At 51.4% G+C, this 12,229-nt stretch overlaps 1 protein-coding gene across 3 annotated transcripts in view; it reads right to left on the minus strand.

Annotated features, from left to right (window-relative positions):
* Positions 1–7,603, minus strand: part of PIK3CD (phosphatidylinositol-4,5-bisphosphate 3-kinase catalytic subunit delta) — a 44,807-nt gene extending 37,204 nt beyond the window's left edge. Inside the window, exon 1 of one of the 3 annotated variants that reach the window (XR_014464121.1) lies at positions 1,015–7,603. Coding sequence is in view for 1 of the 3 variants with exons in the window: in XM_083163503.1 (XP_083019629.1) it covers positions 950–991 (42 nt within the window). In the remaining 2 variants the exon portion in view is untranslated. Of the gene's footprint in view, positions 1–945 lie in introns of all 3 variants that reach the window. The other 2 variants (XR_014464120.1, XM_083163503.1) reach the window with 2 other exon arrangements.
* Positions 7,604–12,229: the final 4,626 nt, after the last annotated feature.

Here is a 12,229-nt window from a genome sequence, read left to right on the forward strand (position 1 = left end):
TGGGGGTGAGACGGGGATGTATAAGGGGGACAGTATGGTATGAGAGTGGATGAGACAGGGAGGTATAAGGTGGTGGCATTGTGGTTTAAGGGGGGGGTGAGGCAGGGAAGTGTAGGGGGGGAGATGAGACAGGGATGTATAAGGGGGACAGTATGGTATAAGAGTGGATGAGACAGGGAGGTATAAGGTGGTGGCATTGTGGTTTAAGGGGGGGGGGGGGTTGAGGCAGGGGGGGGTGAGGCAGGGAGGGGGGGGGTGAGGCAGGGAGGGGGGGGGGGGGTGAGGCAGGGAGGGGGGGGGGGGTGAGGCAGGGAGGGAGGGTGAGGCAGGGAGGGAGGGGGGGGGGTGAGGCAGGGAGGTGTAGGGGGGGGTGAGGCAGGGAGGTGTAGGGAGGGGTGAGACAGGGAAGTATAAGGGGGGTGGCATTGTGGTGTAAAGGGGGGGGGGGTAAGGCAGGGAAGTGTGTGTGGGGGGGGAGGTGAGACAGGGATGTATAAGGGGGACAGTATGGTATAAGAGTGGATGAGACAGGGAGGTATAAGGTGGTGGCATTGTGGTTTAAGGGGGGGGGGGTGAGGCAGGGAAGTGTAGGGGGGGAGGCAGGGAGGTGTAGGGGGGGAGAGGCAGGGAGGTGTAGGGGGGGGGGGGGACAGGCAGGGAGGTGTAGGGGGGGGGACAGGCAGGGAGGTGTAGGGGGGGGGACAGGCAGGGAGGTGTAGGGAGGGGTGAGACAGGGAGGTATAAGGGGGTGGCAGTGTGGTATAAGAGTGGATGAGACAGGGAAGTATAAGGGGGGTGGCATTGTGGTGTAAAGGGGGGATGAGACGGGGGTGGGGGGGGGGGGACGAGACAGGGAGGTTAACAGGCGGCGAGGTCGGGCCAGGCTGGGCAGTGCCAGGCAGGGTGGGCACAGGATGGCACTGGGCTAGCAGGGCGCCGTCTCACCTGCCTCCTCTCTGGCTCCGGTCCGCTGCCCGTATCCCCCAGACATGAACCCGATGACTCCGGCTGTACCTGGAGACGTGGATGTCAGAAGCCTAGGAGCGGGACCCGCGGTGAGGCTGAGCCGCTCCTCACTGTCCCCAGGGCCGCCGCCAGCCCCGACGCGTTCCCGGTACAGGCCGGGCTCAACTGCCGAGCATTTCCCATCAGAGGCGGCAGAGCATCACCGGGGGCGGGACCAGTAGCTCGAAGCCAATCACCTCCAGGAACAGCACAACTGGGGCGTGGATACCTAGACGTCTTATGAGCGTGTACTGTACACGACCACGTTCTCACCCTCCGCATGGTCCTAGCGCTTCCGTGTTCCCCTGACTGACATTGTGCAGCGGCATATATACTCCTTATACTAAATCATACCTCCCAACATGGCCCTCTCCAGGAGGGACACAATGCTCTGCTTATGGACATCCCTGGTAATATATCTATATTTATATTCATATATCTCACACTACTGTAACTATATACTACTATACTATTTTATTTATTGTGACCGGACGCCTGCCCTTAGCTCTGGCTACGCCCTTTGGGTCCACAGATAGCGGTTCCTGGTCTCACGGGACCTGGCCAATAGGGGATTCCCTGTTACCGTCAGTAACCGCCTGTTACTGACTCCACCCACTACGCAGTGGGCGGGGTTATCGCTGCCACCACCAGACTCCTCCTACGTGGCGTCTGGAACCACGGATACCTCCTCAGGTCCAATCGCTGGCACCTGAGTACTACCTGCGTCGACACGCTGCTGGTGTCGACTGGTCCCCCACTGGTCACGGACCAGACCTCTGCTTTGGTAGCTGGCAGAGCGGAGACTCGGAGACGCTGGATGCTACGCCCAGAACAGCCGGAGAACGGAATTATTGCAATTAATTCTGTTGGTCGCAGATGAAGCAGACTTCTTGGGCAAAAGATGGTTTATTTGCTCAAGTAGAAGCTCTGAAAAGAGCCCTCTCCTAGGTCCCTAGGAGGTACAGCATACAAGTGATGTTACAGCATTCAGATACAGGCAGAAGTACAACAACTTGGGCTCACAGGCCCTGCTTATAAAGACAGAAAACACACTGACATTGTCAGATCCTCCCCCATACATTTACAATTTGCATCTCAATCTGACATGTTACTTCTAGTGCATAACGAACCAAGATTACATACTACAAAGGATGAGTCCAATTTCCTTAGAATATATAAATTCCAGGAACAGGGGAGATATTTATCTCCTGGACATGTTTACATAAAGAAACACAAATGTCTGCATTACCAACACCTGGCACACAGGATGGCCTGGGTTCAGTGACCCATCACATATAGTACATAAATTTGTTTCCTTATCACCTTTTACACAGGGCTTCAGACACAGAGCCTACTCCCTGCTGTGTTTTGGACACTCACAGACCTTCTGACAGTTTAGCATCTCATTTCCTCAATATTCAATACAATATACACAATATATGGTGCAGTCCTAGCTCAGTGCCAAACATATATTACATAAGTACATATAATCTGTGCCTGGTGCTCAGCAGCAGGCTACAACTTACATCAGCACTGCAGAAGGGTCCTGTCCCAGCTCAGTGCTGCTCACACAGTTTAAAACATGTCAAGTGCCCTTGTTCTGAATAACGGCAAAGCACGGAGAGTTAACCCCTTCAGTGCTGTAGCCGCCATTAACCCCGTGTGCCGGGCTCTCCGGCCACACTTCTCCCCCCCCCTTCAAGCGGGAAACCAGAGGGCCATGTCCCAACGACTTGGCTCCTGGTCCCGCAGCCTATTTGGGGGTTACTGGGAGTGCCTGGGGGTGTTGGCCCCCAGCCTAGACAGTTCCTCCAGACTGCAGTGGGCCATATCCGGTTGGTGCTGAAAGTCCACACAGTCACCACAGTGTCCAAGTCCAAGGCCCCACAACAACAGTCTGTCTGTTTCCCCCAATGAAGGGGGCAAACCTTCATCAGGTGGGTGTTCCTTCACCCCAGTGGGGTGCCAGTGGCACCATCTGTGCCAAAGCTGGTCTGCTGCATACACAATTGCCACCCAGTGTGTCCAAATTGTGGCATACCCCACCACCCACCATAGCAGTATTCTGCTCACACAAGCCACAGGGTGCTCCTGCCCACATGGCTCCTCCTGGCTCAGTACGGCTCCCAGTCCGTGCAGTGACGCAATAGTCCGTACCACAATGTCCTGGTAATAAATATGCGTCATCAGCACTGGAGCTGGTACCAGAGCCTCCTTCAGCGACTGGAATGCCAACTCACAAGCAGGTGTACAGTCCACTGTCTTGGGAAGACCCTTCCTAGTCACTACTGTAAGGGACGTCACTACCAAACTAGAGTCAGGGACAACTTGTCTGTAGGGCCTTACAGTTTTTAAGGTCAGTACCTGTCTGGGGGTTGTGGGCTGGGGACAGCCTCTGGTCGCCTCTACCTTCACTGGTCTGGGCCTACCCCTGTCTCCTCCCACACTATCCTCCAGGCACTGCACCCCAGTCACTTCTCCCGGGCACCCGTCTGCAACAACTGTCAGACCTGCCTTCCTGTCCTCCTCAAAGGACCTACGTCTTGGGGAACCCACCCTCTCTGGTGTATCCCCTTCTACCTTCCTGACTACCCTCGGCCTGAACCCTTCCTCCCCGGGCACACTCCCCACCCCATCAAGGCCGCTGCGAGCTTGGCACCGTATGCCTGTCAGGGATGGGTCAGAGAGCGGAGCCTCCTGAACCCCCTGCCAGTGCCCCTCACTTTCTCCTAAAGGGGGACACTCTACAGGGGCATCTAGGTTGGGATGTCTAGGTTCATTCTGGTTTGGGTCAGTCATGTAAAGGTCAGTGTGGTCACTCATACTCACCGCTGGAGTTGGCAAACCACTAGGAACAGGAGCATTGCTGGGCACCCTCACAGGATACAACAAGCTGGCACACACATCCTCTGCGTTGCTAGGGGACGTAGGCACACCAGAGGCAAAAGGCATGCTGGGGAGATGCGCTGATCTAGCCGCTGTGGTCTTTTCCTCTGGGCTGGTTGATGCTGTGGTTGGCTGTGCTGGCAGTTGTCTTGCCGCTGTGGTCTGTTCCTCTGGGCTGGGCTGTGCTGGTGTTGATGGTAAGGACGGTAGTCTGGCAGCTTGACTCCAGGCGATGGCGTTAGCAAATGTAGTAACGATTCCACCCCCAAGATCATTCCCCAGGACTACATCTGTTGGGAGGCCATCCATGACGGCAACATCTCGCAACTCTGGTCCAGCCCCCCAATCCAGGTAGACTCTGGCCATGGGCACCTCTCGCTCCACTCCATCTGCCATTGTAACTTTGGCAGTGCGACCCTGCAAGGTTGCAGCAGGATCAATCAGTCTGGGGCTCACCACAGTGATTGAGGCCCCAGAGTCTCTCAGGCCTTCCCCCTGCAGGGGCCCCACTTGGACCGACTGCAGGTGCCGCCACATATTCTGTAGAGGCCGCATGGCCATGCAGGTGACTCTATCAGCAGAGTCTGCCTGCTTCTCACCACACTCCATCGGACTGACTGGAGGGGGTACAGTCTCTGTGGGCTCATCTCCACGGGTCAAGCAAGCAAGCCGGGATCCAGCATTCGGATTGGTAGCGCGAATCTGGGGTGCCGGCAGTGTGGGACAGTTCATCCTCAGATGTCCGATTTTCCCACAGCTGTAGCACTTCTTGACCAGTCGGGGCTCCGATGATCCCTGATTACTCGCAGGGACGCTGCGGGGCGCTTGCTGGCCAAGAGCACCCGGGTTGGAAGATGCTTGCTTTGGGGGGCGATGAGCTGAAGAGGGGTGTCCCCCTGGTGGTAAAGTCCTTTGTAGTGGGCTGCTACTTGGGCGTTTCAGCCCCTGTGACCGAATTGACACATACTTGTCCGCTAGCTGGGCAGCCATCTTTACGCTGGGTGGCTCCCGATCTAGCACCCACTCCTTCACTTCCTGGGCACACCTGCGGTAGAACTGCTCCCTGCAGATCACATCAATCAGGGTGTCCCAGGTTGTGGCCTTTGATTCCTGCACCCACTTCACCAAGTACTGCCGCAGCTGGGTGGCAAACTGCTCGTGGGTGCTGCCAGGATTCTTTGGCAAGTCCCGAAACTTTTTCCTGTAGGACTCAGGAGTTACAAAAAAACGTTGGAGGAGGGCCTTGGCGACAACATCATAGTCCCCACAGTCCTCATTATCCACTCCTCGATAGGCCTCCAAGGCCTCTCCATGCAGGGTGGGCACAAGGTGTCTTACCCACTCCTGTTTGGGCAAATCATGTAGTTTACAAGTCCTCTCAAAAACTTGCAAATGTCCATCAATGTCCCCATCGCTGTCGGCAAACTTGGCAAACTGAATCCGTCCCACTCGGGGGGTAGCAGCTGACAACGGTCCTCGGGGTACCACAGCCTGTGGTGCCCGCTCTGCATGCCACATCCGAATGATGAGCATGCGTTCTTGTTCCGTTGCCCTCTCCCCTAATTCCGCTAGCCGATCCGCTAGGCTATCCACGCCGTCCACCCTGGGACGCGGGGATCCTGGCCCTGCTAGGGAATGTTGAGAAACGTGGCTGCTGCTAGAGGGGGTGGGGCTTGTGAGTCTCACCGGGTCCAGATGAAGGTCCTCTGTGTGGCTGTCCTCCTGGACACGGTCACCATCAGCGTGCTGCACCTCCTCCCGACTCGACTCCTCCAAGCGCTTGAGCGCCGCCCTCATTTCGTTTACAGTTGCTCTGGAAGGGATATCCACACCCTTCCTCCGACACACGATCTCGAGGTCATCCTTCGACATTCCATTGAAGTCCGCCATCTTGCGCGTTCTCCTGGCTGCCGTTACTCTTCCCTGAGTAACGCGGCTTCTCCAATCGGGTGACTGAAGAGCCGACTGGGTTATCCCACCGGCTTGCCACCAATTTCTGTGACCGGACGCCTGCCCTTAGCTCTGGCTACGCCCTTTGGGTCCACAGATAGCGGTTCCTGGTCTCACGGGACCTGGCCAATAGGGGATTCCCTGTTACCGTCAGTAACCGCCTGTTACTGACTCCACCCACTACGCAGTGGGCGGGGTTATCGCTGCCACCACCAGACTCCTCCTACGTGGCGTCTGGAACCACGGATACCTCCTCAGGTCCAATCGCTGGCACCTGAGTACTACCTGCGTCGACACGCTGCTGGTGTCGACTGGTCCCCCACTGGTCACGGACCAGACCTCTGCTTTGGTAGCTGGCAGAGCGGAGACTCGGAGACGCTGGATGCTACGCCCAGAACAGCCGGAGAACGGAATTATTGCAATTAATTCTGTTGGTCGCAGATGAAGCAGACTTCTTGGGCAAAAGATGGTTTATTTGCTCAAGTAGAAGCTCTGAAAAGAGCCCTCTCCTAGGTCCCTAGGAGGTACAGCATACAAGTGATGTTACAGCATTCAGATACAGGCAGAAGTACAACAACTTGGGCTCACAGGCCCTGCTTATAAAGACAGAAAACACACTGACATTGTCAGATCCTCCCCCATACATTTACAATTTGCATCTCAATCTGACATGTTACTTCTAGTGCATAACGAACCAAGATTACATACTACAAAGGATGAGTCCAATTTCCTTAGAATATATAAATTCCAGGAACAGGGGAGATATTTATCTCCTGGACATGTTTACATAAAGAAACACAAATGTCTGCATTACCAACACCTGGCACACAGGATGGCCTGGGTTCAGTGACCCATCACATATAGTACATAAATTTGTTTCCTTATCACCTTTTACACAGGGCTTCAGACACAGAGCCTACTCCCTGCTGTGTTTTGGACACTCACAGACCTTCTGACAGTTTAGCATCTCATTTCCTCAATATTCAATACAATATACACAATATATGGTGCAGTCCTAGCTCAGTGCCAAACATATATTACATAAGTACATATAATCTGTGCCTGGTGCTCAGCAGCAGGCTACAACTTACATCAGCACTGCAGAAGGGTCCTGTCCCAGCTCAGTGCTGCTCACACAGTTTAAAACATGTCAAGTGCCCTTGTTCTGAATAACGGCAAAGCACGGAGAGTTAACCCCTTCAGTGCTGTAGCCGCCATTAACCCCGTGTGCCGGGCTCTCCGGCCACATTTATATATATACACATATACATATACAAACAGGGTCTCCCACTCCAATTGCAATGAGGAAGCAGCACGTCACTGCAACTAAAAATGATAGTTTTATTGGAACCTCGACGGCTCGTTTCGCGGACACCAACCCCTTTATCAAGAGGAACAACCAATTGGTTGGACACCAACCCCTTTATCAAGAGGAACAATTGGTTGATAAAGGGGTTGGTGACCCCTTAACGAGCCATCAAGGTTCCAATAAAACGGGACTATGTAAAAACCGGACCCGGACTACACCCCGGACCGGACAACAAAATCTGCGGTCCGGAGCTTGTAGTGTCCGATCCGGGGGGTGTCCCGTCCGGAGGGTTTCTTGTCCGGGGGGCTCCCTGTGATTGCTATAATCAGGGACATGGGGAAGGGGAGATTGCGGCCTCCCTGTGTGGTCAGGACCGTCCGGTTTTTGCTACATGCCTGGACCATACAGGGAGGCTTTATTCTCCTCCACTCCCTGGTGACAGCTGTCACAGGCAGGACACCTCCAGAAAGGACACCCCCCGCCCCGGACACTACAAGCTCTGGACTGCAGAATTTGATGTCCGTTCCGGGGGTCTTGTCCTGGTCCGGTTTTTACCCATACCCCAATAAAACCATTGTTTTTAGCTACAGTGACGTTCTGTTTCCTCATTTCAATTGGAGTGGGAGACCCTGTTTGTATACTATTCCAGCAAAATATATATATATATATATCGCACTACTATACCAGGTACTTCCTCATCTTTGTGGCCACAGTTTACACCAGTTATGTTAGCCACTTTCAGAATAGCATCATCGTAAGCTGTGGCCGCAAAGACGCTATACTGTATACAGCCACTGTCGCGTACTAGGGATGGCCATCGGTGGCCATTCTGCATCCATACAGCGATAGTTAAAAACTATGTGCTGGACAACGATTGATAGTTTTAGCTATCGATTGTTATCCATTCTCTTTGACTGACTGGCCCACAGCCCAATCACAATGTGGGGGTGGTTCTTCTGGGTTGAAGGGGGAAGAGCTATGCTTCTTGCCCCAGCACCTTGAAGATAAAAAAAAAAAAAAAACATTGTTTCTATTATGCCATCATTGTAGGGAAACCATCTGGTTCTCCCCCATCGATAGCAAAAGTATTCCACATCGGCCATAAACCACTGATGATTTTGAATCATCGATGGACGATAGCCATCCCTATTCTGTACCATTATATTATATATCAGATATACACACCCACTGTCCTGTACAATTATATATATATATAAACACATAAGCACCCGCACCCTCTGTCCCATTATATTATATCGCTTGGCCTTGTTTCCACGTTGGAGGTATGACCTCTTGGCCGCAGATCTTCCATGAAGACCACTTCAGGCCAGATGTCTCTGGGACTACAAGGCATTGGCTCCCTCACACTCCCCTATTAGTTCTGGTCATACTAATTCCACATTACTGTGTGTTATCTAGCTCTTGTATGGCAGTCGCTAGGATGCACCTTGAATCTGGCCCAGAGGGTGGTCGCGGCATTCTTGCAAGGCCACACCCCTTTGTTGGGCACCTGATTCATCCCATGTCAATGTCTGGCATCAAAGCTTGGAGAGAGATACAGTACACACTAACCAATCAGCTTCTAACCATCATGTTACAGACTGTGTTTGAAAACGACAATCTCTCTTTATTTTAAATCGCAGTCCCAGCATGCACTGCCACAGTTGTGTTCTGAGGGAGAGCTAAAACTTTGTCATGCTGGGATGTGTAGTTTCACAACAGCTGGAGGGCCACAGGTTATGAAGGCCTGTTTAGAAGGAAAAAGAGAAGGACAGATACCTGGGTTAATCAGTAGCAGAGGAGGCTGGGGGACTGTCTGCAAATGCAGCAAGAACTTTAACCTTGCACGAGTTTGCAGTAGTGCCAGTGGCAGTGCAACAGCCGTAACCCTGAGCATCAAGGGATAGCACGCTGATCGTGTAGTGCTTAGGTATTTACATTGCATTGCCCACCTCTCCTACATTGCATTGCCCACCTCTCCTGCATTGCATTGCCCACCTCTCCTTTATGTACACAATGTTGCCTGGCTACTTTCCTTTAACCATTACATTTGTATTGCATCCTTGCATTTCCCTATTGTAGCAGAATTCCACTTATTCTGTGCCGGTTACTTGTGTGATGGGGGCGGAGGCTGGGAAGTGGGAGGAGTCTGAGCACATCACGCTTTGGACCGTGGAAGATTCCATTCATAAAACCACAAAGAGAAGTAAAAAAACTCCCTAAACTTCAGTTTTATATTAAATTAATTGCAGAATAGGAAAGGACCGTCACTCGGGTCTTACTTTAGCTGCATGGCTGGTAGCCTGCCCCGGTGCCAACCGCTGGAGGGAAGTGTTGGACACCACACTAGAGCGAAAGCATGAGCACTCAGGCACTTCCAATCGCTGGTGAAAAGTGGACCAAGTTTATTTCATAACAATGGTCAGGTCAACGTTTCGAGGGACAAGCCCCGTCGTCAGGACATGTGAACAGGTATACAGTGCTATTATACCAATAAATATTCATTAATATCACAATTTTCTTCATGTCCACTATACACAATCAACTTAAGCCGGCACTCTGCATCAAAGAATGTTACGTGCCCAGGTGCCCTTGGGGGTAAACCAGGGTTGCCGACTTTAAGATTCTCCTCTCCGGGAGAAGCCCGGAGAGGAGAGTTTCAGCAGCCGCTCAGGGGGCGGGGCTTACGAGTGACATCACTAAGCCCCGCCCCATACTGTTAAAGCAGTGAATTCACGGAACTCTGTAGAGGGGGCGGGGCTAAAATGACGCGATTGTGTCGTTTTAGCTCCGCCCCCTCCTCTGAGACCCGAGGATTGTGGCATTTTAATGCCGCGATCCTGGGGTCAGCAGGGGCCCCCCCTGAATCCGGGAGGGTTGCCCACCCTTCCGGGGGCCGGGAGGGGGTACCCGATTTTCGGGAGACTCCCGGAAATTCCGGGAGGGTCGGCAACCCTGGGGTAAACGAATACCAAAAAATAGCAGAAGAGAATGGTGGCCTCTCAGGACTTGGTAACAGAAATACAAATAACACAGCCACACTAGGGTGCACGAACAGGAACCCCAGGCTGGTTGTGTTATTTCTGAGCGCGCATCGGACCAATATCGGCCGATTTGCCACCGATTATCGGCCGATATCAGTCCGATGCGCGCTCCCATGGATCTTTTGCTAAATCTTCTGATCTTACGTGCTGCATGAAAGATCAGAAGATTTAGTAAAAGATCCATAGGAACGCACATAGGATCTTTGGGAAAGATGTGCGCTTGCCTGAAATCTTTTGTCCAGGACAGAAAAAAGATTTCAAGGCTAATTTATGCGCACATCTTAAGATCACAGATCTTTCTAGTGTGTGGGCTCCTTTAGATTTGTGTGAGTTATTTTGTTTCTGTGCAGGGTAAATACTGGCTGCATTATTTTTACACTGCAATTTAGATTTCAGTTTTTACACACCCCACCCAAATGTAACTCTCTCTATACATATTACATCTGCCCCACCTGCAGTGCACATGGTTTTGTCCATTTTGAGAACAAATTTGTACTGCGATCAGATCTGAATAAGGGCCTTCATTTGTAAACAAGAGCAGATGATGTACAGTTGTACAATGAGTAGGAAACATAGGGAAGATCTTACATTCTGACATCATTGAGGTCCAAGGTCCTGGATGGTAACCAGTAATGCAAGGTGCACATCTCAACCAACCGTTCCAATGCAGAATGACTTGCACCAGGCCCAATTCAGATTTGCACACAATGCTCTGCACTGGATCAATGAGGTGTGTACCTAGCATTACACACTGGGGGAAATTTACTAATGAACCCATTCATACCCAGTCGATCTTAGTTATGACTGGGACTTTGCACATTTGGCTAATTTGCCATATATTCGTAAGGGAAAGCTGAGCCAAATTCAGGTGTACGAATGAGTACACCATCCATAGAACTCGGCAATATATGGCCATAAAGTTCTATCATATCAGCTTAAATCATCTGTAAATTCAGATGTGTCATGTCAGTCATACCCGCGCGATGCTTCTCTGTGTAAAAAAATAGAATAAATAATAATAATAATTTACAAATAACGACATGGGTCCCCCCCACCCCCCACAAGCACAACTAGCCCCAGGCTCTTTGAGCTGCTGCTGGTTGCAGAAATATCCCAGAATATAACAACCAGAGGAATCATCAGCCAATCCCAGAATATAACAACCAGAGGAATCATCAGCCAATTCCAGAATATAACAACCAGAGGAATCATCAGCCAATCCCAGAATATAACAACCAGAGGAATCATCAGCCAATCCCAGGGGATATTAACCAGAGGAATCATCAGCCAATCCCAGGAGAAAATAACCAGAGGTATTATCAGCCAATCCCAGGGGAAAATAACCAGAGGAATCATCAGCCAATCCCAGGGGATAATAACCAGAGGAATCATCAGCCAATCCCAGAATATAACAACCAGAGGAATCATCAGCCAATCCCAGGAGAAAATAACCAGAGGTATCATCAGCCAATCCCAGGGGATAATAACCAGAGGAATCATCAGCCAATCCCAGGGGATAATAACCAGAGGAATCATCAGCCAATCCCAGGAGAAAATAACCAGAGGAATCATTAGCCAATCCCAGGGGATAATAACCAGAGGAATCATCAGTCAATCCCAGAATATAACAACCAGAGGAATCATCAACTAATCACAGGGGATAATAACCAGAGGAATCATCAGCCAATCCCAGGGGATAATAACCAGAGGAATCATCAGCCAATCCCAGGGGATAATAACCAGAGGAATCATCAGCCAATCCCAGGGTAAAATAACCAGAGGAATCATCAGCCAATCGCAGAATATAACAACCAGAGGAATCATCAGCCAATCCCAGGGGATAACAACCAGAGGAATCATCAGCCAATCCCAGGGTAAAATAACCAGAGGAATCATCAGCCAATCCCATGGAAAAATATCCATAGGAATCATCAGCCAATCCCAGGGGATAATAACCAGAGGAATTATCAGCCAATCCCAGAATATAAAAACCAGAGGAATCATCAGCCAATCCCAGGGGGAAATAACCAGAGGA

Source organism: Crinia signifera, chromosome 19 (genome assembly GCF_055691185.1).
Source record: "Crinia signifera chromosome 19, ASM5569118v1, whole genome shotgun sequence".
Lineage (NCBI taxonomy): Eukaryota > Metazoa > Chordata > Amphibia > Anura > Myobatrachidae > Crinia > Crinia signifera.